This window comes from Gigantopelta aegis, chromosome 6 (assembly GCF_016097555.1).
Source record: "Gigantopelta aegis isolate Gae_Host chromosome 6, Gae_host_genome, whole genome shotgun sequence".
Taxonomy (NCBI): Eukaryota; Metazoa; Mollusca; class Gastropoda; order Neomphalida; family Peltospiridae; genus Gigantopelta; species Gigantopelta aegis.
In genome coordinates, this window is record NC_054704.1 from 26,796,743 (window position 1) to 26,824,638 (window position 27,896).

At 35.3% G+C, this 27,896-nt stretch overlaps 1 protein-coding gene across 3 annotated transcripts in view; it reads right to left on the reverse strand.

Annotated features, from left to right (window-relative positions):
- Positions 1-4,287: 4,287 nt before the first annotated feature.
- Positions 4,288-27,896, reverse strand: part of LOC121374993 (motile sperm domain-containing protein 2-like) — a 29,529-nt gene continuing 5,920 nt past the window's right edge. Inside the window, exons 7-19 of one of the 3 annotated variants that reach the window (XM_041502173.1) lie at positions 27,440-27,478; positions 26,329-26,453; positions 21,427-21,483; positions 17,977-18,072; positions 15,975-16,009; positions 14,456-14,543; positions 13,247-13,326; positions 12,572-12,671; positions 12,193-12,289; positions 10,955-11,078; positions 8,438-8,537; positions 7,775-7,834; positions 4,288-6,407 (exon numbers count right to left, since the gene is read on the reverse strand). In XM_041502173.1, coding sequence (XP_041358107.1) covers positions 6,243-6,407; positions 7,775-7,834; positions 8,438-8,537; positions 10,955-11,078; positions 12,193-12,289; positions 12,572-12,671; positions 13,247-13,326; positions 14,456-14,543; positions 15,975-16,009; positions 17,977-18,072; positions 21,427-21,483; positions 26,329-26,453; positions 27,440-27,478 — 1,166 coding nt within the window. In that variant the 3' untranslated portion in view covers positions 4,288-6,242. The remainder of the gene's footprint in view (positions 6,408-7,774; positions 7,835-8,437; positions 8,538-10,954; positions 11,079-12,192; positions 12,290-12,571; positions 12,672-13,246; positions 13,327-14,455; positions 14,544-15,974; positions 16,010-17,976; positions 18,073-21,426; positions 21,484-26,328; positions 26,454-27,439; positions 27,479-27,896) is intronic. The other 2 variants (XM_041502174.1, XM_041502175.1) reach the window with 2 other exon arrangements.

Sequence of the window (27,896 nt, forward strand, 5' to 3'; positions counted from 1 at the left end):
TCTAGTTTTTTTTTTTTTCCCAAAACATTTTTACTTTTCTTCTAAAGTCAAACCAAACTGAATTTATTTACAAAAAATATTTTGGTAGGAGGATGGGACAGACTACAGTTTTATTATGCTGTAACAAAGTCTTCTATTACAACTTTTGGCACATTTGTCTTCCATTTAGTGAGACATTGAATGATTTGACTTATAAAGATGGCATTAAAATTTTACACATTATTAAGGAATAGTCTAGAATGGTGTTATTAAATAGATTTTAATTCCAAAATAGGCTTTACCTTTATTACAAATTAGTGGTAATCTAATGTTTTGTATATCACTAAAAAAATTCAATTCCAATTAAAAATAGCTTCTGTTATTAATTATTTTTGAAAGCATGCCAATTATTGCCAATGTAATTTTGAAAATTGTCTCTTGAAGTTCTGGTTTAACCGTGATTAACGATTCAATTTTGATTTGTAAAAGAATAAACTAAACTTTGGAGTTCCCATTAATGCTTCCAGGAATTTATCCAAGAGTTTTCGCCAGGGTCCCATGACTGATGAGATTGGGAAAATTAGTGTGATTTTATCATAATGTGGCAGGCCATAGGTCTACAGGCTGGTAGGTATTGGGTTCAGATCCCAGTCGAGGCATGGGATTTTTAATCCAGATACAGACTCCAGACCCTGAGTGAGTGCTCCGCAAGGCTCAATGGGTAGGTGTAAACCACTTGCACCGACCAGTGATCCATAACTGGTTCAACAAAGGCCATGGTTTGTGCTATCCTGCCTATGGGAAGCGCAAATAAAAGTCCCTTGCTGCTAATCGGAAGAGTAGCCCATGTAGTGGCAACAACGGGTTTCCTCTCAAAATCTGTGTGGTCCTAAACCATATGTCTGACGCCATATAACCATAAATAAATTGTTTTGAGTGCGTCGTTAAATAAAACATTTCTTTCTTTCTTTCTAATCATAATTGGGATATTTTTTTTCTGGTCACTGAATGATGTCGTACACTACTGTTAAATTAATTTATTAAATATAAATATATATTGGGAACTTTTAGAATAGAAATTGGGAATTTTCAGTGCCACGTTCTTTTGGGAAGGGAAATGTTCAGACCCACAGGCGGCACAGAATGCCTGGATAAATCCCAGGCTTCAATTTTGATCTTTGTTCAAAATCAGTTTGGACTGAATGATTTTGCACATAAAATAATTTGACATGATCAAAAGTTATTGTACAACCTACAAACTATTAACAACCTTACTTTGTATAATATGAGGCAAGTTACTTCATTTTAAAACACCAGATAAACACATCTGATGCACTACTAACAATAAATGTTTGAGAAATCAAACTAAGAAACTTTGCAGTCGAGTCTGTTTGACACTAAGTGTAACAATACTCCAGAGTTGTATTGTTTCTGGCCTGACTAGACAATAAAGAGCCATTCCATCATAATACTTCAGTCCTAGCTTAATTAATAAACAGTTGTTTGGTCTGCTATATTATTGTTATGAGAATGGAAAAAAAAGGTGTGGTTTATACACACACTGGGTTAATGTAAAATTCATAAATAAAGCACATCGTTTTATAAACTGCACCTTGCTTATAGGCTGAAAAATATGGTAAGCCTTTTGCATTTGAACCACCAACGAGAAATCAGACAAAGTGAATAGTATTAGTTTCAGCTAGTACATTAAATGCAAAATTGGTCTTTTAAACAGATTAAAATTTGCTGGATATGAAGCAGTTTCTTTTCAGAATTTATTCTAGATTCAAAACAAATCTTGAATTGTCTTCTATGATTCTAGGTTGAAAGTAGCTTGTGTTATTTATTATTTTTCGAAAGCATGCCAATTATTGCCAGTGTAATTATGAAAATTGTCTCTTGAAGTTCATTGAAAGAGTATTTAATATATAAATATATATACCAGTATTGTAACAAGGTGCTTTGATTGCTAGTTCAGTGTACCAGAATTCTTGTCTCATTTATATGTACTTGACAGAGTATTCTGTTTGATACAATGGATGTTTAATATAAAATATACAGAAAACACAAATTAATAAAAATGATTTAATATGTATTGGGTTTATTTCAATATTGTTCTGTATAGTTGCAGCACAACACATAGGCTATGTATGAAGGATTGCCTATGCAATGTAATACTACGCTTTAATACCGTCATTGTGGGGAAGACTTATCAATAAAGGTTACACACCACTATTATTTACTCCATGCAGTTCAAAGGCTGTGGTATGTACTACCCTGTCTGTGGGATGGTGCATATAAAAGATACCTTACTGCTAATCGAAAAGAGTAGCCCATAAAGTGTTGACAGTGAGTTTTCTCTCTCAATATCTGTGTTGTCTTTAACCATATGTCCAATGCCATATAACTATAAATAAAATGTGTTGAGTGTGTCATTAAATAAAACATTTCCTTCCTTACTCCATGCAGTTCAATACAATTTCTTTGTCAGAATATATTCTTTGAAAAATACAACACTGTCGAGAGGGTCATGGGACTACTAATTTTAGGGAGTACTCTCAACTGACAAGTACTGTGTAAAAAAATCAACACCAGTCGACCACGAAAGTTTTGAATTAATGGCCCCTGTGCCTTACCACTGCCTTGTGTTGCTGTTATACAAGTGGCACCACACCACTTACACAGTTGTTATCAGTACTACACATATCAAGTTAATTCACACCAATGGGTTATTTAAATACTAGAGAGGTCAACCTATGTGTAATATCAAAGAAAGATTTCAAAAAGCATATCAGAACTTTGAAGTATTTTTTTTAATGAGGAACTAATTCCTAAACTGGACTATATTAAGCTGCTACAGCAAGTAATGGCACTGTCCTGGACGGATGAACTGGTTGAGGCCAGTACCTGTGCCCAGGACAGGCGTGTGCTACAACAGCTTGCTCTGAATGTGCACGTTAAACAATTTGGTCTTGGTCTTGGTAACGGCACGACAAATGATGGGGTGTTGCCAAAGGATGAAATTGTGCAACTGCAATTGCATTGAAGCTTCAACTTGGAAGGTGGCTAGGGGAAAGAACAAGATGATTGGAGAGTAATTGTTTTTAATTTAGGTGATTTTGTACATCACAAAACCATTGTTCAATGACTGGTATATCAAAGACAAATCATATGGTATGTGTTGTCCTGTCTGCGACATACTGCATGTAACAGAATAAGCAGGTAATGGATAAAACACAGGTGTGCATCTTTGTTATTTTTGCCTCAACTGATCAGTTTTCATGCAGCGTTAAAAAGTGCAATTCCAAAACTACGCAGAGGCTTTTCACCTCTGCATTTAACCATGGCTTTCAAATGTTAAACTGATATAAAGTTTGTTTTGTTTAACAATACCACTAGAGCACATTGATTTATTAATTATCGGCTATGGGATGTCAAACAAAGGAAACTCGCTACATTTTTCCAAGGGATCTTTTATATCCATTATCCTACAGACAGGATAGCACATACCACAGCCTTTGATATACAAGTCGTGGTGCACTGGCTGGAACGAGAAATAGCCCAAATGGACCCACCGACGGGCTATGATCCGCCTCAAAAGTGAGAGAATAGAATACATGTTTAACGACACCCCCTAAAGTGAGAGAACATGAACCGTTTTCACATACTATGCTGAGTTTTGAAATTAACTCTGGGTTAACACTGGAAATCCCGGAATGACCTTGAATTTTGTGATTTTAAAATCCAGGCCTAGAATGTCATTGAAAAAGCATTAAATTTTATAGTGTCCTGGAAATGTCAAAAAAAATTGGTGGTTTATTTCTTTTGCATCTTTACTTTTATGTCCTCATAATCTGTTTAAATTCAGACAATTTGTTGTAAAAACATTCACTGATTGAACATTTCATGTCCAGGAAATGTCCTTGAAATTAATGTTTTTTCAAGTACAAGAACCTTGTAACAGCAAGGTTTAATGTTCAGTGATGTAATGAACAAAAATACCATATGAACTTGTGTATCACCAGTATTTGAACTTTGAAATCAATGAAATTTATTTTTAAATGTTTTTTCGTATATCTAAATGTTGCCAATAAATATTCTGATAATTTATCAAATTCATAAATTGTACTTCTCACTCTGGTAATAAAACCAGTTCATAAACTCATTTTATAAAGTTAGTGCAGCACACAGCTCATGTAATCTTTGCAACTAGAACATACTGGTGCAATAGATTTGCAAAATGTTAATATTTGTGACTGTTTAATCAAGCATTTATGTTTGCAAGTGAAAAACAAAACAAGAAAGTGATCAATGCATATAAGTTTATTTAGTTTTCCAGTAAACTTCAGAAAATATCCCCATTCATATTTTTTTCAATTATGTAAGTTTCAAAATAACAGTAGACATTTTTGCTTCTAATTTTTTGATTGGTTTTCTTTTACAACTCTCTTAAATATATAATTTTAACTTGGTCATAGATTCACCATATATACAGAATGTAACATTTTTAAAAGTAATTTGACACTATATCATATGTACACTTTTTAATTTTTATGTAATTTTGCCCTTGCATAAATTATGTACTTAAAACAAATTATAGTAATTGTAACAATCAGCATTTCTCAACAAATAAATCTTAATATTCTTTAACAAATAAACATAAACATGCTTTATAAACATGACATAAATATATTGCAACATGCTCTATAAACATGTCATAAATATATTGCATAAATTACACAAAAACAATATTATTTTCTTAAATCTGGTAAGGTTAAACAAAAGGTGACGCGGTTTGTGAAGTTCACCACTGTGACAATAGATTACAGAAGTAATTGTAAACACTGTAATTCAGGAAAATAATACATCATGATATTAATGCATCTAGTTTAAAAAAAAAAAAAAAAAAAAACCCACTGCATATAGTTGTATAGGGTAGTTTACTTAATAGTGGCACAATTCAGTAGCTTACGGTCAGGATTTCTTTGCCACTGGATAAAAATTATTGTGTTTTTCATTCTTGTATTACTCGTTTAAAATATAATGGGTCATTTAATTAATGAGCTGATACATCACTTACATCATTTACAGTAACTTAAAATTTTCATATATAGATTTACAGTAACTTAAAATTTTTATATATAATCTCAATAAGTCACCTTCAAGTCGATGTGGAAAACTTAAATTGCATAACATTTTGTATCAATAACAATACGACTCAAAATAATGGTTATTAAAAGTAATAATAGCGAGTATTCTCATTTATGATTTTGAATCTCAGATGGGTTCCTTTTATACTCCTAAAAGATTTGGCAAATAAGAGTTAGATCTATATATTTCTGCATGGACAAATATATAGATGAGATAAATTATTTTGAAACTGAATCATTAAAATATTTGGAGAAAATATTTTGAATATTAATAATGTTAGTGATAAAAAAAACTTTTGGCTCTCTTACTTTGTAAAAAAAAAAAAGGTTATTGATTTCAACAATATGGAGTTTAGTATTCCATTCTTAAAAGTATATACCATAGGGCACTAAAGTAATGTATGAGAAGTTCAACATGACGACTTAACAGTCGCCAAAATTAGTAAAGTGATGCTTTATGAAAAGTTAACTGACAAATACCATGAGTAAAAATCGTATCATGACAAACCAATGGTAGCTAAAGGCCTAATTAATTTAACACACAGAATATTTCACTCAAATAATATTTTTAGATCAATATATCACACATTGTTAAAATTGCTTGTGCATAATATATATATATATATAACACCTGCAAACGTGCCCCATTTTTACATCATAATTATCTTGTTTTAAACATTAAAACATTTTCTCACTATGAATGTATTAAATATAAAAGGTACAAAAATAATGCAATTAAACTGCAAACAATCTTTTGGTATATATAAAATATTTTCAGTGCTTCTTCATCTACATGTTTATTTTGAATTTAAAAATGGCATATCATTTTAAAATCTATATCTAAAAACAAACATCTTCATTTTAAATAAAAATTACAAATAAGTTTTGATACTTCTTCATCTTATTCTAAAATTAAAAACAGCAAATAAGTTTCTAATCTAAATAAAAAATAAATAATTCAGTGCTTCAAAGTTTAATTTAAATTAATAACCGGAATAAATTCTTACGTCAATATATTAAAAATCAAATGCTTCTTCATTAATTTTTTTTATATAAATCCCACTTTAAAACAAAAAAGTCCACATATGAATTTTTCCCCAGTGTTTCTTCTGTCTAAAAGAGAACAGACTTGCAGGTGGTCTGGATGTTCAGCCACTCTGGATGTCGTATAAGTATGAACAGTATCACCACAATAATGCCGTACAGAAAGAACACAGACAATAGCAGACACCGAATCAAATATTCCTGTCGGTTATTTGATCTTATCATCGACTGCATCTGAAAAATAATAATAATAAAAAATGTTTAATTATTTTATTAACTTATTATAATTTTAATTATCCCCATGTGATTGTGACCAGGTAATGGCTGAAATACCTCATGATCATAGCTTACAATACTACTACGAATACAGAGAAAAAAGAAAAAAGAAGAAACACCATACAAAAGAATATCAAAGTTAAATATAAATGATGTTTTGTTACTATAAATGTTTTTGGAGTAATGTCAGAGGATGGCAAATTTATTTATTTTATATATATTATTTTATTTCAATATATATTGTTACATTTGTAGCTTTCATATGTCTAATGTTCTTTTATTGTTTACATTTATTTTTTAAAATTCTACGCAACATTAATTTATATGTATACGTGTAAGTGCAAATTCATATGATAAAGACATTAAGATCAATTATATAATTTATGTTCTTGTATCTGGGTGTAAAAAACAAATTAAATAAGTGTTGTTTTACATGTACTTGTAGATATGATCGAATTTGAAGAAGATTTTTTTTTTTACAATACCCACTATCCAAGCACAAAATTAAATAATTGTACATGTACTTTCTTGACATTGTAAACCGAAAAATAGAATCAAAATTAAAAAAAATAAAAACAACTACAAAACAATTGCAACAAACATTGAGGGGAAAAAATCAATTCATTTGGTCGAGTAAGAACACAAGAACCAGAAGCCAAAAAAAACTGAAGCCCAGTATATTAACACTTAGTTGACAAGTTTACAAGTTGAACATAGATCAAAGTTCATTGAAACATTTCATTCCATTGTTTCATCACTATGAACTATGTACCAATAGTAATTAATCTGATTTAAAAAAAAGACCAACAGTTTAGAACTGATGTATAGTTGTGCCAACAAGAACAAATCAAGTCCTATTCAAACTTCGCAAAACCAAAATCATGACATGAGATTGAGTGTTCTTGTTAACAGTAAATGCTTAAAAGTAAAATGATCACAGACCTAATAGAACTCCTCTAACAATAAACACTGTACTTGAAACAATAGAACCTAGGTAGCTGAAAACAGGATATAGTAAGAGCCCAATTCAAGACAGAGAGTGAACACTTGCTGCTGTCTGGATTCACTAAGTCATCTTCAATAACAGTATACACATTTCAATACAATACAGGATTAATAACATTTTGACCCTCCCTACCTACTAACACATTTGACAGAAGTAAAACACAGACTTTTAAACCTAAGCAAACGTAGCTTCTCTGAATCTCACTGCAAAACAGTGACTGTCATAAATAGAAGACATGGTATGCAAACAACTCACTATGCAAAATGAACTAGAACTCCATGCAAACAGACTACTCACTTTATGCAAACACACTACTCACTTTCAGTCCCCATGGTGAGTTATACTTGACCCAGAGTGAAACACTTTCAAGAGCTCTCAGCTAGCAATGACAAATTATATTCATTCATTTTACTCATTTATAGTTATTTTCCGTGCTTATATCAAATTAATGTTCAAGCACGCTATCCTGGGCACACACTTCAGCTATCTGGAGTGTCTGTCCAGGACAGTGGGTTAATGGTTGTTAGCGAGAGAGAGTTTGTGTAGTGGCCATACACCTACCCACTGTGTGGGGTGGAAGTTGGTACCGGGAGGTGAACCCAGTACCTACCAGCGGTAAGTCTGGTGGCTTAACCACAACTCCATGTAGGCCAGTGATGATATTATATTCAAATATTTTTTATCAAAAAGGCCCAGAGAAAGTATCTTTAAGAAACTACCAACTCAATTTAATAGCTAACTACAATGGCACCACAAACACACATCCATTAAATTAGCTAATAGAACTCATCCACTGACAAGTAATCTTACAACTAGGAGATTCCAGGCAACATCAAAAGGAATCATCTAAACAAACGGACCATCTCCAGATGCACCAAATTGAACAATAACCATTGTCATAACCTAAATGTCCATCCACCACAACCACAAGTAAAACGAGGAGTTCCAAACTGGGAAGACATTATAGTGAGTCGATGTTTACCTGGTCTGATATTTTGATCAACTGTTGCTCAGCAGACAGTTTTGGTGCTCTTGGTAGTTTTCCTGGAGATCTCGCACACGGGTTGTATATACAGCGCAACCTGCAAAAAAACATAATGACAGATGGACGGATGGACAGACAGAAGGAGATATTAATAGACAGACATACAAAAAGTTCTTTTAATATACTACTCAAAAGAATTTAAGGGTCAGACGATATTTTCGACATTATTTTCTGAATGTCAATTATATTAGCTAGACCATAATGTCACGCATGGTATTGTTCCATTTTGACGAAAGTGGGTCTAAGCAACCCATAAATGAATTAAAATCTACTGTCATTGACACTGTCGACTAGTTCTAATGGCGAAAACATGCTTACATTTGCACGTAAATTAGGGCAAAAGCGAAAGGTCTGCTAAGTGCCCATAACTTGCTTTTTCACAAAGCGCTTCATTTGCACGCTTTGCACGTGTATTCCATGTTCCCAATGCTGAATTTCCGTATAATTGGAGCTTGCGTTCGTGTACGGTGCACACTCCAAATTCGACAATGGTACGACTTCAACTGACTATCGAAGATCGAGGAAGGGCTATTGCTTGGCTTCAGGATGGCAATACGCAAAGAAATGTTGCTCGGAGACTTGGTGTCAGTCAGAGTGTCGTTGGCCGACTGTGGCAACGGTACCAAGCAACGAATTCTGTTCGAAATCGTCCACGTTCGGGAAGACCCCGAAGCACTACAAATAGAGAGGACCGCTACATCACCAATATGGCTCTACGTCAACGCACAACCACTGCATGCCGATTATGTGACAATCTGTGGACTGCGACTGGAACTCGAGTGTCTGATCAAACCATACGCAATTGTCTGAGAGCCAATAATCTACGCTGCCGTCGCCAGGCTGTTCGACCACCACTCCTACCACGTCACAGAACGGCCAGACGTCACTGGTGCACGCTTCATCTGCGGTGGCAACGTGTTCAGTGGGGTCGAGTGATGTTCACTGATGAGTCCAGGTTTAGTCTCCAGTTCAACGACGGTCGGGTTCGTGTCTACAGACGTCCTGGGGAGCGCTTCGCTGACATTAACGTTAGACAACGTCACCGGTTCGGTGGTGGCAGCGTCATGGTGTGGAGAGGCATCTCTATCCACCACAGGACCCCCCTCTATGTGGTGGATGGCAATCTGAATGGAATCCGCTATCTGAATGAGATTATCCGGCCGTTGGTTCTCCCAGGACTTCAGCAGATTGGCGGCGGGGCAGTTCTGCAGGATGACAATGCCAGACCCCACCGCGCCAGGGTGGTAACGGACTTTCTCAGACAACAAGGTATCGCCAGGATGGATTGGCCAGCATATTCGCCTGACTTGGCCCCAAAAGAGAACGCCTGGGACGAATTAGGCAGGAGAGTTCGGGATAACCATGCCCCTCCGGCCAACCTTCATGATCTGGGTCAACTTCTTATGGCAGAGTGGCAGGCCATTCCCCAAGAGTTCTTCAGACGTCTGATCAACAGCATGAGGCAACGATGTGTCGAGTGTATTCGCGCCAGGGGTGGATTCACACACTATTAAACGAATGTTCTAATGTGTAAAATCCATGTTTTACAACCTTCAACTTTGACAACATGTCATGTGACTTTCTTGTATACAGTGACGTTTATTTGTGTTTTTTTGTAAATATGGAACAATAAATAAAAAATTTGGTGTAGTTTACATCATCAATCTAATACACTCTGAAACTTATTTGGTTATAAATTTTTGACCCTTAAATTCTTTTGAGTAGTATATACTTCATACCACTTATGGTATACCACAAAAATGTGAAAATTAAAATACCCCACTATTTAAAAAAAAGAGAAGTTTATCCATCAAAAAATAATAATTTAGCATTCAAATGAATCAAATAAAATTCCCCAGCTATTGCTGAGCATGTAGTTGCCTGCATGGGGTGTCATTGGATCACAGTATCCATTATGTTTGGTGAGCTCATGCTCTCATCCGTGCATATAAAAGATCGGCTTCTGCTAAATGGAATAGCTAATGTAACAGAAGCAGAGTTTTCCTTTACAGTCCTACACTACACATCAAAAAACCTATATTTGACACTTATATTGTAAAAGATTCTAAGTAACCAGTGTGCTGAGGTGCTTGGTTTTACCCAGCTACCAACAATTATTGTCAACTGTAATCTCCCTGATTATTTGCATTTATGCCGTACAGTTTATTTCACATCCATTTGCTACTGATTTTTTAAAGCATGAAACCTGTGCAATAGAAACTGAAAATTACCTTGGTAAAACAAATCTGGAAAGCTTTACAGTCTTAAAATGTAGGGCATTACTGTAAGCTTTTCATTAAAGAACAAGGACATAAACAGTTTTCGGGTGGCATTAAAATCCAAAAATCACCCCCCACCACTCTCAGATCGTGAGTTTTTTTGGGTTTTTTTTTATCCCCGATTCATCCAGCTGAAATGAAATTTGTTTTTAGAAGAAAAAAGCTGTATAAATACCGATGTTCCATGATGGAGTCCTTGGGCACACACTTCCACAGGTGAACAGCATTGTCACAGTTGTCGTCAGTGAGCTCCATGGCCATGATGAGAAATCTGTCCTTGTGAACATTGTCGTTATATTCTGCAAATAAAAACATCATCCTAGAACAGCCGTTAAATGTGCAATATCCTAGTTACAAATACCATAGTTCGCTTTGTTAAAAACATTTACTTGTGATAAATAACTAGAAATTAATATACCATTCAAATAATGTTTGTATATCTGATTCGAAAAGACCACAATTGTAATGCAGTCTTTAAGAATTCTGTAGCAAGTTCTTTTTGCCCTCTATGTACTGTGTGTGATGTGACATCATGCACTCTAAAGATTTTCCAATAATTCTTCTTTTTTTTCTTTCTTTTTTTCAAATACCAGTACATGAAATTATTTAATTATTTTTTATGTGCATCTTGTACAAGGGTCCGTGTTTATAAAACTTTTCGAGTCTAGACTCAATCTCTAATGACGTCACAAACATACAGTTTGTATGGCGTTGTCATAACATTACTGTCTCAGACTATATTAAGAGTCTCAAGTCTAGACTCAAAAAGTTGATAACCACCAGGCCTGGTACAAACTTTACATTTAGAAAACAAAATGTAAAAACAAATTGAAGTTAGATCATTATCCAGTTTTGATATAGCCCCTTATAACAAACTTTGGTTTACTGTAGTGTACTCATAGCCACCATTTTAAAAGTAGGTAAGTTGGTAAACCGTATACATATAGATAATAAAAGTAAGTTCACTTTAGTTAGGCATTTTTTAAGAGTTGAGTAATTTTTCTTTATGGCTGTCTTACTTTTCCAATTGGTACCATAAAATCAATACTAAACTGATATGTATCAACAACAACAAAACACACACACACACACACACACACACACACACACACACACACACACACACACACACACACACACACATTAATATTGCTTATAAGTGATGTCAAAAGAGTAAATTAGAAACATGGTTCTGGAACAGTTACTTTCCTTTGGTGTAGATGTGTTATTAAATAAGCATCTTTTCCCTTTCATTAACTTGTCAAATAACTGTTTTGCATATTTTTAAAATATGTGGTAGCATTTATTATAATTAAGATTAAACAAAAAATAAAAAACTATTTATACTAAAATGTACAGTAACTGTATTTCTAGGTGTAAAATCAAAAGTTAAATAAGAGTTTGGCAACTTACCTGCATGAAGGTATATGAACACTTTTGAGCAGGATCCAGGTTTCACAATACCATAACTGGGCCGGACACGATATTTTTCAGGAGATGTTGTTTTGACCTAAAATAAAAAAAATAAAAAATTCAACTTATCTCAGTGCTGGACAGACAGCAAGATTGCATGCTCTGTAAAATGTGCTTGAACTTTAGATTAATTTTTAAAAATAGTTATTGATATATACAATCATTATCAACATCACCACTACCATTTTTGTTATTATCATCATCATCTTGTAATAATATTGTTATTAAATTTTCAAACTGATAAAAATATAAATACCATACAGAAAGGTATCTGTTAAGACATGGACACACACACACATTCAACTGAACTAGTACTTACCTTGTAAGCAATTGGGTAAGGAAGTGTGTTGGTTAGGAAAACAATATCAAAGGCCTCTTTGGATCCATCTGCAGCTGAAAATTCGAGTACTTCAGCTGGTCTGCAAAAAACAAAGTATAAGACAGTAATAATGAACAGTACAGGGCCCACATATTCAAAGCTATCTTAGCTTTACGATATTTAAAACCAATGACAGATGTTATGATCTCACTGCAGCATGCATCATAGCCGTAGATGGTTTTATAATATTGCAGTGCTAAGATAGCTTTGAAATATGGGCCCAGTATGTTAACTGGTCATAAGAAGTAACATAATAAACCGAAAATAAATGACAGTTTAAAAGGTGCCACGGTGTCGTTAAACAGACATTTCATAAAATACTAAAATATAAAACAAAATTCCATAAAGGGAAGTTACATTTTATGGTGTATAAAATACAAGGAACTGCAAAATGAATGCATTTAATTTACATGCTTATATTCAATTATAGTTCAAGCATATGTCAGTTATCTAGGTAAACTGCTCAAGATAAAACAATGCTTTTTCAGACAGAGTACTGTGGTCTTAGACTTTAAACTGTGCTGATAACAAAAGATACATTTCAGTCTTTATACAAATTATGGCATCAAAAACACAAGACATTTGATTCTCTTTAAAAACAAAAAACAGTCTTACTTGATTGTCAGGAGTCTTCCATTGAAACAATTCTCTTCATTATCTTGACTTGACATTATACTTCTTCTACATGAAAGACTCTAAAAGAAAAAAGAAAAAGCAGAAATGTTAGTTCATGAAAAATACTAAATCACAGTTCTTTTCTTTTTTTTACAAGCTGACCACAATGACAAATCAATCCATCATGGAATTGCCTGCTGCTGTGTGAATAAAAAAGGAACCCTTTTAATGTTAACTACCTGTAGTAGTCGGACTCCTGGATAGCTGGTTTTTGACTGGTGTATTTCCACACTGTGGCTTGTAGTAAGAATTTCTAGCAATCACACTGTAGGAATGGGTAAACTTTAGGAATTATGTTGAAAACGTCACATTTTGAGACCAGATCATTGGGCATATATTAAACCATGGACTGTTACCACAAGACACACTGTGGGAATGCACCTTTAGTTGTAGAATCTGTAATGCTGAAATAGTTGTTAAAGAACACAGGGCCAACTCACTTTTCATTTCAGCCAAAATATCTATTTTTGATTTTGTTTTCTTTTAGAAAATGTTTAAAATAAAACATTTCACCAAGTGACTTGCTACTGAAGAATGTGAATTCGATTATGGTAGCTTTAATTAAGTTCTGATAATTCCATATGAAATTGGCACAGAGAACAAGTACATAAATTACAAAGCCTATTAAATATATATTTCAGACAATTTCTTTGAAGAATTAAAGATATTCTTTGATGTGCCGACGAGTTACAGGACCAGTTAAGTATATGTTTAACGTGGGGTTTTTTTAAAATATCAACTTTTTAACATACTAAGAATCAAAATTACTGTTGTAAAAATGTAAATCTGTATCACTGAATCGAGTATTTATTTCCAAGTCAGGGTTTCCGCCAGAGGGTATGACGGGTAAAATTATGTACCCTAAAAGATTGGAAATTAATTAATTATAGTAACAGAACAGCTCTTCAAAATTTGTCAAAGTACAAGTATATGAATGCACTGTTCAATTTCAAAAGATTTCAGACCCTTGACTACCTTATTGCCTGGCAGAAAGCCTGCAAGTCACATATTGTGACAAACATTACTGTCCTGCTTGTAAGGCATTTTTGTCTAATATATCTGTAAAAATATTTAATTATTATAAAAAATTTAACAATATTAATTACTTTGGCCTTTAAACATACACTACCAGTAGTCTAGTCCTCTTACGTTTATTTTATCCTCATGAATTTTTCGAAGTCTGCTCATTTGATTTAGGATTCCATTAATTTGATCGGTGGGGGAGCAGGGTTGCCTCCTATAATTGAGAAAGTGCTAACAGCTGTTACTACATGTACAAAAAAACAAAAATAGCTGAAAATCAACAAACATTATCAGCTATTTGGTATAAAGAAAACTTCTCAGTGTTCATACAGTTACTAACTACCAAATTAGAATAAAATACAGATTGTGCTTGCTGGGTATTTAATACCTGTGAGTTTCAACTACACTGAGCTTTTGAAGTAATTGGGGTCAGGATGTAGCCCAGTGGTAAAGCGCTCGCCTGATGTGTGGTCATTGTAGGAACAATCCACGTCAGTGGGCCCATTCATGATTGGACTATTTCTTACTCCAGCCAGTGCACCACGACTGGTATATCAAAGGGACGTGGTATGTGCTATCCTGTCTGTGGGATGGTGCATATAAAAGATCTCTGCTACTAATCAAAACATGTAGCAGGTTTCCTCTCTAAGACTACATGTCAAAATTACCAAATGTTAGATATCCAATAGTCGATGATTAATAAATCAATGTTCTCTAGTGGTGTCGTTAAACAAAACAAACTTTTTGAAGACATTATGCAAGAAATTTTTGTAATGTGAAACAAATGGTAAAATAATGTCCAGCGAACATTTTGCTACAATGATTAGAAATTTAAAATATTTAGCACTAATATTTAATTTTTAATCAAATGTATAGTGATACCATCTGAAATTTGTACAGTAAATTGCAACATAGTACTGAACAAAATGTTTGGCATTGTCAGATTGTTATATGAATTTGTCCTTTGGCCCATTGGGTTAATCAGTTCTTACTAAATCTAAGTCATACATATACATTATGTTTTTCACAAAGACATGCAGTTAGGAATTTTAAAACAAGACTAAAATGTGATGTAAAGCAAACATTACTGGTAAATTGTTTTTGTTGGGTACAGTATTTTATGAAGTTAACAACCTACTTCAAAGGACAAACAATCAACTACTGTGAAACCTAATGAATACACTGGTCAAGCTATCTCCTACAAGTGCCAATAGTTATAATACACTGTGTTTGACTGACATATACTATTACGCAGATATTATTATAGTCAAGCAGGGTTTCTGCCATAGGGTACGGAGGGTAAAATTATGTTAACCTAAAATTTTGGAAATCAATGGATATATTTTTAGAAATATTAGATAGATGGTATTAGTGAGAGAACAGCTGTTTAAAATCTGTCAAAGCATATGAAAGTGTGTCCATACCCATAACCACCTAGTAGGTTTGTTTTGTTTTTATTACGAACCCTCAAATTATTTATGGGCAAAAATCCTGTCGAGGACTGTTGTAATACCACTTAATCATAGGGTAGGCTACACATTCGAAACATTATGGATTACACATTTAAAAAGAGCTGAATAATTGATTCTTTAAGCAGTCACATTATTTTATTTATATCTTATAGTTATAGTAATAAACTATGTACCTTATACATGTAGTATATTCCTCAACTTGCATTTTCTGTAAGTAAAGGGTCACTTCTCAATATAATATATATATATATATATATATATATATATATATATATATATATATATATGTATGGTTAGCGTTAGTATGCTATAAAGCTTTAAATTCTTAATTTGCTCAGTAATATACATGTACATGCATTTATTCAATTGTAATAACTGGTGGAAAAAAACCCCTATATGTATAGTCCATCCCATCATCCTATAAAAATGTTTATTGGTAAATAATTTCAGTTTGATTTGATGTAAGAAGAAAAATAAAAGTCTTTAAGAAATAATAATAAAAAAAACCCCCTATTTTTGTGAGTAATTTAGAAACAATCGGCTCAGAAATAAATAAATTGTAGTCAATTCCATAGTTTGAAAAAAGGCGTTCCCTGTGGGAAGGATAGTAATTAACAATAATACTAATTTATTACACAAGTGAAGTGTAGTACAGACCATTAAGGGCTCGAAATAGGAAATAACATATGGCTAGCTGTTATTGTTTTTAACAGCAAGCCTAAAGAAATATGTCCTGCTAAGAAAATATAAGGTCAGCTGAAAATTAGACAAAACAGGATGAGGAGAGGGTTTGGGATAATGTATGTTAAGAGTATTATGGAATTAATATAACAGAATCACAAGCTAAACCACCCGTAGATAAGATAATTGTACATACATCTGCCTTTTGAAAAATGACCAATGATTTCTGGGTGGTTTTAGTAGGTGAATTTCTCCTCACTTTCACCCCATTAAAATAGTTACGAGTTCACATTGATAAGATTTTTAGTTTTCATAATTGTAGACAAAATATTAAGGTTAAGATTAGAAAGATGGAAAAAGGAGTATCATTTGTCAAATGTAACATTGTAAAAGTTACCATTGGTATGTTACATTGTTTATAAATCCAAAATGATGGTGCAGTAATAGTATCATTGACCTTACACCTTTATTATTTAGGGACAGAAATAGGTCAACTGCCATGTGATCCTCCCTTAATAAATGCACAATGCTAAATAAATAAATAAATTACTATCGGGGTTCATGTCAGAGGGTACAGATGGTAAAATTATGTACCCTAAAATCTTAAAAATTAATGGATATATCTTTGTAATATTTACATGATTATAGTAAAAGAATTGCTGTTTCAATTTCGTTAAAGTACAGAAATGCAGTGTCCAATTTCAAAACATTTTGAACACCCATAATCACCTAGTCACTCTTTGCACCTTTTTTTTGGCTTTGTATAAATATAACATATCCAAAGGTAATTTTTTGATAGGATATAAATTAAACAAATATATATTTTTTTCTTTCATCTTTCAAAATTTAAAACTTAATTTTTGTCTAAAATTTGGAAAAATAAAAACATACAGACCTGTAAATGGCATTGTCTGCTCAATATAGAACTTGGATTATTTTTTAACAGAAGATCAAGATAAGTTGTTATTTTAATGTGGTGTAGCATTGTAATAATATAGCTAATTTTGAATTTGAATGGCATCAGCATTTTAAGGACATCACTTTTCTTCTCCTTACAATGACAATAATAACCTGGGAAAATTCCAATGCAAAATTGCTATTTAAAAATGTTTGTTTGAAAATTAAATGTACAAGACTGTGTTTGAAGAAAACCTTGTAATTAATTCTTTTTATTATTATTTACTAAATATGGATTTGAAGTGAAATTACGATAAGATATGTTATAATTATTGTGTAGAAAGTCAAAACAAGAATGCGAAAAGTGACCTTCGTAGTCTGCTTTGTTTTTATTACGTAGGCTCCCCTACCCTCAAATTACCTTCCAGCAGAAAGCCTGATCATGATATATTTCACAAATTAACATTCCTGGTTATACTCACCAACCTACTGTAAAATAAATGTCAAAGCATTGTAAGATTAAGTCACTTGAAGCTGAAGCTGTCAATGGCCATGCTGACAACAGAAAGCTGAAACTGTATAAAAACCACCACCTACCACTTTGCCTGTCGGAATTCCATTGGGTTTACATTCTTCGTTGAGATTTTCTGAAAAACTTCTAAATACTGCAGGAGTCTGGTCTGCAAATGTCACCTTTGATTGAGGATAAAACATCAAGAGTAAACAAAATGTGGATTTAAAATTGACTTCCTCTTCAAAATGGCGACCCTATGTTGGTTACTAAGCAACAAACCTCAGTTGGTTCCTGATGATGTCATCACATGATGATGTCATCAAATAAGATGATGTCACTTAGCTCTCATGTCAAAGGTCAAAGCTGTTGTAACAAATGTATCTATTGGTAACAATGAGTTATTTGTACTATAACAACAGTATTCATCTTATTTTATTTTTAAAATATAATTTTTGTTGTTATCTTGTTGGAATTTAATTTTAATTATTTTAATAATATAAATGATTGTTCCTAAAATCATGTTAAAATAGCATTTATTTTTCAGACCCCTTAAAAGGGTTGCCCATTTGAAATGTCTTTTTATTACTTAAAAATGCCAATTCATCACCCACAACAGTTAAACTGCTCTATTTAAAAATGTGTACTCCCCACTTTAGAAAACCCTGGATCCACCCGTTTTCCAGTACAAAGGTATAGGAGTAGGATTTAGTAGACTCAATGTATCAGCTGGAGAATGGGTTCTACTGGCTGGGCTAAAGGATATTTTGATGCAAGGTTCCACTATGTATAGCATGACTCAGGCATTTTCACTGACCATGCTTATGGAGATTTGCAGCTATAAATGCTAATAGCTATGGGCATACTGGGGTTTCATATTCTGGTGCAAAATATTCCCACCTCTCCACTGGCATAGCCAGAATTTTATATTGGGGGAGGGGGGGAACACATTATATATATATATATATATATATATATATATATATATATATATATATATATATATATATATATGTATGATTTTATAAATTTTAATAGTTTTCAAAAAAGGTTTGATTGGGGAGGGGGAGGCACATAGTCCCTGTGGCCTACCTGGCTACGCCACTGCACCTTTCTTTTCCAGGGCCGTAGCTAGGATTTTTTGTTTGGGGGATACAACCGAGTAGTTAATAGTCTAAAACCTTAAACAGTTATGAAGAGAATTTTCTTCAAGTTTCTATAATGCTTTATGGATTTTTTTCGGGGGGGGGGGGGGGGGGGGGGGGTGCACTGGATGGATGGATTGGATGGATGGGATAGATTGGAAATATGGATGGATAGATTGGAAGAATGGATGGATGGATTGGAAGGACGGATTTGATGGATGGGTGGGATTTGGGTGGGGTGGATGATGATGCCTAGAGGGAAGATCTGTGGGATGGAATCATTGAAGGGTGGGATCAGTGGCAGGGCTAGCTGTGGCAGTTGCCAAATTCCATCTATCATTTTTGAAGTTTAATAGATAATTTGGCAGAACTTTGTGTTAACCCACAGCTAGCTCTGAGTCTGTGGGTAAGTGTTTCTTAGATTGAGGGGAAAGCAGATAGGGAAACATCAGCAGTGAGATGGAGGGGTGAAGAGGTAACCTGGAGAAATTAAATGAGATGCAGGAGAGGCAGGGATGAAGACAGGTAGATGGAGAGAGAGATGGAAGGATGAATAGTGAAGAAGTTAGATGGAGGGAGAGATGGAAGGATGAATAGTGAAGGAGTTAGATGGAAAGAGAGATTAAAGGATGAATAGTGAAGGTGTTAGATGGAGAGAGAGATGGAAGAATGAATAGTGAAGGAGTTAGATGGACGGAGAGATGGAAGGATCAATAGTGAAGGAGTTATGGAGAGACGTGTGAAGGAAAGAAATGGGAGGGAGGTTTGAAGATGAATGGATGTTTAAAAACACTCAAACACAAACAAAATATTAGCTGGTGTCATTCTGTGGTGCAAAAGAAAACACAACAATAATTAATATACATATTAAACTCTAATAGTGTAAGGGACCGTCCATAATTTTCAACATTTTCACGAGTGTACAAACCGTACGTAGGGGGGAAGGGGTTAAGGGGCCAGCGTACACCTTTTTGAAAATGAAAAATGTCGATCAACATTTTTCATTTGGGGATGTACACTTTTAGAGGGGGGAGGGGGGTCAAAAGAGTACAGTTTGTACGCTCGTGAAAATGTTGAAAATTATGGACGGCCCCTACATCTCTGTTATAAAACTATTATTTGTAACTACATTTCCATCACTCTTTTTCTTTCATCAAATATGTGCACACTACTCCTCGTTAGTATGGGTTGACTATATTCTACAAAAATAACACATGCATTGTTAATGTACCCTGGTGTTGTGTTTTGTTTTTTTCTTTATAAATAAAAGGACTTAAAAACATATAGATTCCCACTATTGTTAACATCTTGGTAAACTGCTCTAAACATTATGGGCCGTTTTCAACCTTCTGGATACTGTACGGGAGATATTTATTGGATAACTTCATGCCAGATGATATGCTCTGTACCACATGCAATGCATTCACTAATTGAATAGGACCAATCGAAATAGATTTGATCAAGATTATGCTTAATAATATACTTTCCATTTTTATCAGATATACCTAAAAATGTTGAATTAAAAAAGTTTGTTTTGGTTTTTTTGCTTGACAAAAATGGTAGAATGTTATGGTCATTTTGAGGAATTGATAGCTGATTGGTGATAGCTAATTTGATAATAACTTTGACTTTTACCATCAATAATGAAATTATGAAATGCTTGGATATGAATCATATTAATTTTGTTTAAAAAAAAAAGATGGTCAGAAAAACAGAGCATAGGGAATAATGGCCATAAATATTGGACATCTGACTACATATACAGGTATGTGCAACTTCCTGATTTTTTGCTTGCTTAACTGCTGTAAAATATATATTTTTTTAGAATATATGTGAGTAAATCTTATAAACTTGTACCCTCTCAATGTTATTTTTAATTCAATAATTAATCCAATAGTCAAAAGGTTAAAAACTGTGTATTAGATCTGGATGGTATACCATATATACCGTTCGGTATTGGTATCATTTCAATATCAATTTATTGTACCAAGCAAATATCAAAATACTGAAATTAGGGTACTGAAAAATGTTTCCCGCCATTTAGCCAGTAGCTGAATCATGGACATTATGTCTACCTTTCCTAGAAACAAAATGGGTTGGGTATAAACCAGTCAAGAGCCTTGTATATGGAAGTTAATTTTATTTGGATGAAATTAGCAAGCGAGTCTTTAACTCAAGAATGGATTTAAAGCCAAATATACTGAAAATACTGCTCGATATTGGTATCAGTATTGGTATTGTGTCAATACTGAATACTGTACCGAAGTAAATCACCCTCAAAATACCGATACCGAACCTAAAATTTAAATACTGCCCAGCTCTACTGTATTATATGTTTTGCTGAGTTAATATTTGTCTACATTCTGAATGACGAGGACACTACAAACTCACCTTCTTCTTGCCAGACTCTCTCTCCTCTGGTGGAATGTACTTGTACTTGAACGTATCCTGAAACATTAACAGACACACAACAACATGATGCCGAGTACATTTGGCCATCTATAGTAAAAAAATCCAATATTTCTTACTAAAGGATTGTTCACAAGTATCAACATTTTAATGAGTATATAAATCATATACCGAGAGAGAGGAGGGAGGTGGGTGGTGGTATAAGGTCAGTATGTACACTTTTTAGAAAGAAAAAAGAACTTCATAAATTATTCCTGGCAAAATTAACATTTTTAAAGTGACAGACCCTAGTTTTGATATGACAACATATTTTTTACTATTAAAGCTGTTTTTTGATAGTTTAAATTAAAACTATTTACATTTTATTATTTAGAATATTAATTTTCATACACCTAAAATGATTCTGGTCATCCAAGTTTTTGCCAATACCCAAAATGCATTTTTCATCATTCTAAAAATAATGGTTATCAAGACAAGTTCTAGTTATTTGTAGACAGCATTTCCCTGTTTAAACATACCAGACTAGCTTCTCTCTGTTATAACTTTAGCCAACTGTGTGTTACAGGTTTGTAGATTAACTAAACTTAGTGTACATATTTACGGGCTGAAACTAGGGTCTGTGCCTTTGATGTTACATTGTATGTTAGACGAGGAGTGGTGCAGATGGTAGTAAGAGAGCGTGTCAGAACAGGAGTGGTGCAGATGGTAGTAAGAGAGCGTGTCAGAACAGGAGTGGTGCAGATGGTAGTAAGAGAGCGTGTCAGAAGAGGAGTGGTGCAGATGGTAGTAAGAGAGCGTGTCAGAAGAGGAGTGGTGCAGATGGTAGTAAGAGAGCGTGTCAGAAGAGGAGTGGTGCAGATGGTAGTAAGAGAGCGTGTCAGACGAGGAGTGGTGCAGATGGTAGTAAGAGAGCGTGTCAGAAGAGGAGTGGTGCAGATGGTAGTAAGAGAGCGTGTCAGACGAGGAGTGGTGCAGATGGTAGTAAGAGAGCGTGTCAGAAGAGGAGTGGTGCAGATGGTAGTAAGAGAGCGTGTCAGAACAGGAGTGGTGCAGATGGTAGTAAGAGAGCGTGTCAGACGAGGAGTGGTGCAGATGGTAGTAAGAGAGCGTGTCAGACGAGGAGTGGTGCATATGGTAGTAAGAGAGCGTGTCAGACGAGGAGTGGTGCAGATGGTAGTAAGAGAGCGTGTCAGACGAGGAGTGGTGCAGATGGTAGTAAGAGAGCGTGTCAGAAGAGGAGTGGTGCAGATGGTAGTAAGAGAGCGTGTCAGAAGAGGAGTGGTGCAGATGGTAGTAAGAGAGCGTGTCAGAAGAGTGGTGCAGATGGTAGTAAGAGAGCGTGTCAGACGAGGAGTGGTGCAGATGGTAGTAAGAGAGCGTGTCAGACGAGGAGTGGTGCAGATGGTAGTAAGAGAGCGTGTCAGACGAGGAGTGGTGCAGATGGTAGTAAGAGAGCGTGTCAGACGAGGAGTGGTGCAGATGGTAGTAAGAGAGCGTGTCAGAAGAGGAGTGGTGCAGATGGTAGTAAGAGAGCGTGTCAGAAGAGGAGTGGTGCAGATGGTAGTAAGAGAGCGTGTCTGAAGAGGAGTGGTGCAGATGGTAGTAAGAGAGCGTGTCATGTCACAAGAGGAGTGGTGCAGATGGTAGTAAGAGAGCGTGTCACAAGAGGAGTGGTGCAGATGGTAGTAAGAGAGCGTGTCAGAACAGGAGTGGTGCAGATGGTAGTAAGAGAGCGTGTCAGAACAGGAGTGGTGCAGATGGTAGTAAGAGAGCGTGTCAGAACAGGAGTGGTGCAGATGGTAGTAAGAGAGCGTGTCAGAACAGGAGTGGTGCAGATGGTAGTAAGAGAGCGTGTCAGAACAGGAGTGGTGCAGATGGTAGTAAGAGAGCGTGTCAGAACAGGAGTGGTGCAGATGGTAGTAAGAGAGCGTGTCAGAACAGGAGTGGTGGAGATGGTAGTAAGAGAGCGTGTCAGAACAGGAGTGGTGGAGATGGTAGTAAGAGAGCGTGTCAGACGAGGAGTGGTGCAGATGGTAGTAAGAGAGCGTGTCAGACGAGGAGTGGTGCAGATGGTAGTAAGAGAGCGTGTCAGACGAGGAGTGGTGCAGATGGTAGTAAGAGAGCGTGTCAGACGAGGAGTGGTGCAGATGGTAGTAAGAGAGCGTGTCAGACGAGGAGTGGTGCAGATGGTAGTAAGAGAGCGTGTCAGAACAGGAGTGGTGCAGATGGTAGTAAGAGAGCGTGTCAGAACAGGAGTGGTGCAGATGGTAGTAAGAGAGCGTGTCAGAAGAGGAGTGGTGCAGATGGTAGTAAGAGAGCGTGTCAGAAGAGGAGTGGTGCAGATGGTAGTAAGAGAGCGTGTCAGAAGAGGAGTGGTGCAGATGGTAGTAAGAGAGCGTGTCAGAAGAGGAGTGGTGCAGATGGTAGTAAGAGAGCGTGTCAGACGAGGAGTGGTGCAGATGGTAGTAAGAGAGCGTGTCAGACGAGGAGTGGTGCAGATGGTAGTAAGAGAGCGTGTCAGAACAGGAGTGGTGCAGATGGTAGTAAGAGAGCGTGTCAGAACAGGAGTGGTGCAGATGGTAGTAAGAGAGCGTGTCAGAACAGGAGTGGTGCAGATGGTAGTAAGAGAGCATGTCAGAAGAGGAGTGGTGCAGATGGTAGTAAGAGAGCATGTCAGAAGAGGAGTGGTGCAGATGGTAGTAAGAGAGCATGTCAGAAGAGGAGTGGTGCAGATGGTAGTAAGAGAGCATGTCAGAAGAGGAGTGGTGCAGATGGTAGTAAGAGAGCGTGTCAGAACAGGAGTGGTGCAGATGGTAGTAAGAGAGCGTGTCAGAACAGGAGTGGTGCAGATGGTAGTAAGAGAGCGTGTCAGAACAGGAGTGGTGCAGATGGTAGTAAGAGAGCGTGTCAGAACAGGAGTGGTGCAGATGGTAGTAAGAGAGCGTGTCAGAACAGGAGTGGTGCAGATGGTAGTAAGAGAGCGTGTCAGAACAGGAGTGGTGCAGATGGTAGTAAGAGAGCGTGTCAGACGAGGAGTGGTGCAGATGGTAGTAAGAGAGCGTGTCAGAACAGGAGTGGTGCAGATGGTAGTAAGAGAGCGTGTCAGAAGAGGAGTGGTGCAGATGGTAGTAAGAGAGCGTGTCAGAAGAGGAGTGGTGCAGATGGTAGTAAGAGAGCATGTCAGAAGAGGAGTGGTGCAGATGGTAGTAAGAGAGCATGTCAGAAGAGGAGTGGTGCAGATGGTAGTAAGAGAGCATGTCAGAAGAGGAGTGGTGCAGATGGTAGTAAGAGAGCATGTCAGAAGAGGAGTGGTGCAGATGGTAGTAAGAGAGCTTGTCAGAAGAGGAGTGGTGCAGATGGTAGTAAGAGAGCGTGTCAGAACAGGAGTGGTGCAGATGGTAGTAAGAGAGCGTGTCAGAAGAGGAGTGGTGCAGATGGTAGTAAGAGAGCGTGTCAGAAGAGGAGTGGTGCAGATGGTAGTAAGAGAGCATGTCAGACAAGGAGTGGTGCAGATGGTAGTAAGAGAGCATGTTAGAAGAGGAGTGGTGCAGATGGTAGTAAGAGAGTATGCTTTGTATGCTTATAAAAAATGTTGGTCATCGTGAATTAAAATAAAACTAGCATTCTGTGAGTACTGCTAAAGCAAAACATGTCCCATTATGGGCCAAACAAAATTTAATATCTTCTAAGTTAAAGGGTCATAACTCTGTGAAAAATGGGTAAATCGCCATGAAAGTCAAAATTGACAGGTCTGTAACAGTACACGATAAAGTTATATAAAATATTTCACCTCAATATCTCGAGGCATTCCAAAAAAAAGATTAGAAAACAAACTTTCATATCTTCTAAGTTCAAAGGCCATAACCCTGTTAAAAATGGGCAAATCGCCATGAAAGTCAAACTTGATCTGTAACAGTACATGATAAAGTTAAACACCATGAGGCATTCTGAAAATAAGTCAGGAAAACTATATGTGGGACAGATGGATGGACAGACAGACAGAAAAAAAGATGGAGACGAAACCTATAGTCCCCTATGGACTGGTAAAGGACTACTTTTTTATTATTATTATTCAATTTTTTTATTCGGAGCTTCAAGCATATTATTACAGTACATAATGAAACGTTAAGATTTTCTGTAAAACGCACAGTTATTAATTAATACAAGAAGATATGTATTACATGTGAAGTACTCTACTAAGATATTGCTTATTTTACCAGCTTGGTAAAGGACTACTACGGTTGACAACAGTCACTCTTCGCACCCTTGTTTTGGCTTCGTGCACAATAAATATAACATATTTTACTGGAATTTCACTTGAAATCCATATTTCATAAAAGGTACAATTTTTTAATCACAAGATTTTTTTTCAAACACATTCAGGTGCATTAGTAATGTTCAAACAAAAAACTTTCAATAGCAATTTGCACTGGAATTTTTCCAGCATTCTTAAAACAGAAACGTCATGTACCCAGTTTATGGTTATTGTAAGGAGATGCAAAGTGATGTCATTGGAATACTGATGTCATTTAAATTCAAAATTAGCTATATTATTACAATACTCTGCCACATTAAAATAAAAACTGGTCTACTAACCTTGACCCCTATCAAATTTCTATAACAAGCAGACCACGCTGGTCAGTATTTTTTTTATTATTTATAATTCTGGACAAAATATTAATTTTAAGTTTTAAAAGATGAAAGAAATAAAAAGTACCTTTTGTCAAATATATCATATGAAAAAATTACCCTTGGGTATGTTTTAAATATTGTGTATTAAGCCAAAACAAGGGTTCAAAAAGTGACTTCCGTCGACCTTAATTTTTCCAACTTCAAATGATCACTCTATGTGTTTGTGAACACAACCTGCGGTACGTGTCTCACCGTGCCCCCCATGTGCTCCATCAGCTGGTCTTTGTTGATGTATTCCTGTATGTCGGACTTTGTGACAAACTTCAGTCTGGACTGTGCATCAGTATTCAGCCAACTCTTTATCACTTTCCACGCAGCTGAAATGAAAACAAAAGATTGTATAAAACAACAAGTAGTGTAATATTGTTGTAGCAAAAATGAAAAAGACTTTGGACAAAAAATCTAAAAACAATTTAAGTAAGGGATTATTGTTTGGGGGGGGGGGGGGGTTAAATCAAAGAAAAAAGACAGAAACAGTTTAGGTAGCACTTAAATTCTGAAGGTTTTTCATCCCTATCGAAGAGAATGTTTTGACTACCAAGAAAAAATTGCTTTGTTTAACCACAGCACATTGATTAATTAATTATCTGCTACTGGATGTCAAATTTTGACAGGTAGTCTTCTGAGGAAACCCACTACATTTTTTCACTGCAGAAAAGGATTTGTTATATGCACTTTCCCACAGACAAGACAGCACATACCATATTTTCATATACCAGTTGTGAGGCACTGATAGGGATAGGGGACATACAAGCATAGAATGTGTCCACAGAGGGGATTTGATCCTTCAATCCAAGCACTCTCAATTCCACCCCCATTTTGGTCACTAATGGCAATTATTATAGTTCCTGAACATTCCTTTTTCTTCTTTACATTTATATACATTTTCTTCAAAACAACTACACTAAGTCTTATATTATAAAATTTATATACAAATGTCGTTAGTCTTTAATAATAACATTTGAAGGAAAACAAATTCCACCATTTTCTTGGGGAAAATGTAAGCAATGTAATACTTTTTATGTTTGATTATATCCAGGGCTAGCTCTGACACTCGTCAAGTTGGCGAATTGTATTTTAATTTGGCAAAATAATTTCATGTAAAAATTAATATTTTTTAGAAAGTAACTGGCGATTCCTGCAATTTTTGAAGTTTAATAGACAATTTGGCAAAACATTTAGCTCATCCAGAGCTAGCCCTATACTATATCTGCTGTTAATATCATTTTATAAAACAAATTGTTAACTTTATCATCATCTAGATTTAATTTGGTGTATAGCAGTTATAGAGTAATTTACATACCACTTAGTACCCATGGCATCTCATAAACCAGCAGGTATGCTGCAAATAGTAAAAATAAGAATAAAACATGGTCTTTTAGCTTAATGTAACAGAAGCAAGTTGTATGTTGAAAACAAAAACAACAACAAATTATCAATTAAATATTTCTTATTATCCTTAATAAATCTAAGAACCTGTATTATATTTATTGTTACATGATGCTACACAAGCTCTGTAAACAATATGCCTTTAAATGCATCAGACTGGCATGAACATGTGTATTAAGGTCGACAACAGTCATTTTTTGAACCCTTGTTTTGGAAGGAAGGGAATATTTTATTTAATGACGCACTCAACACATTTTATTTACGGTTATATGGCGTCAGACATATGGTTAAAGACCACACAAATATTGAAGGAGGAAACCCACTGTCGCCACTTCATGGACTACTCTTATCGATTGGCAGCAAGGGATCTC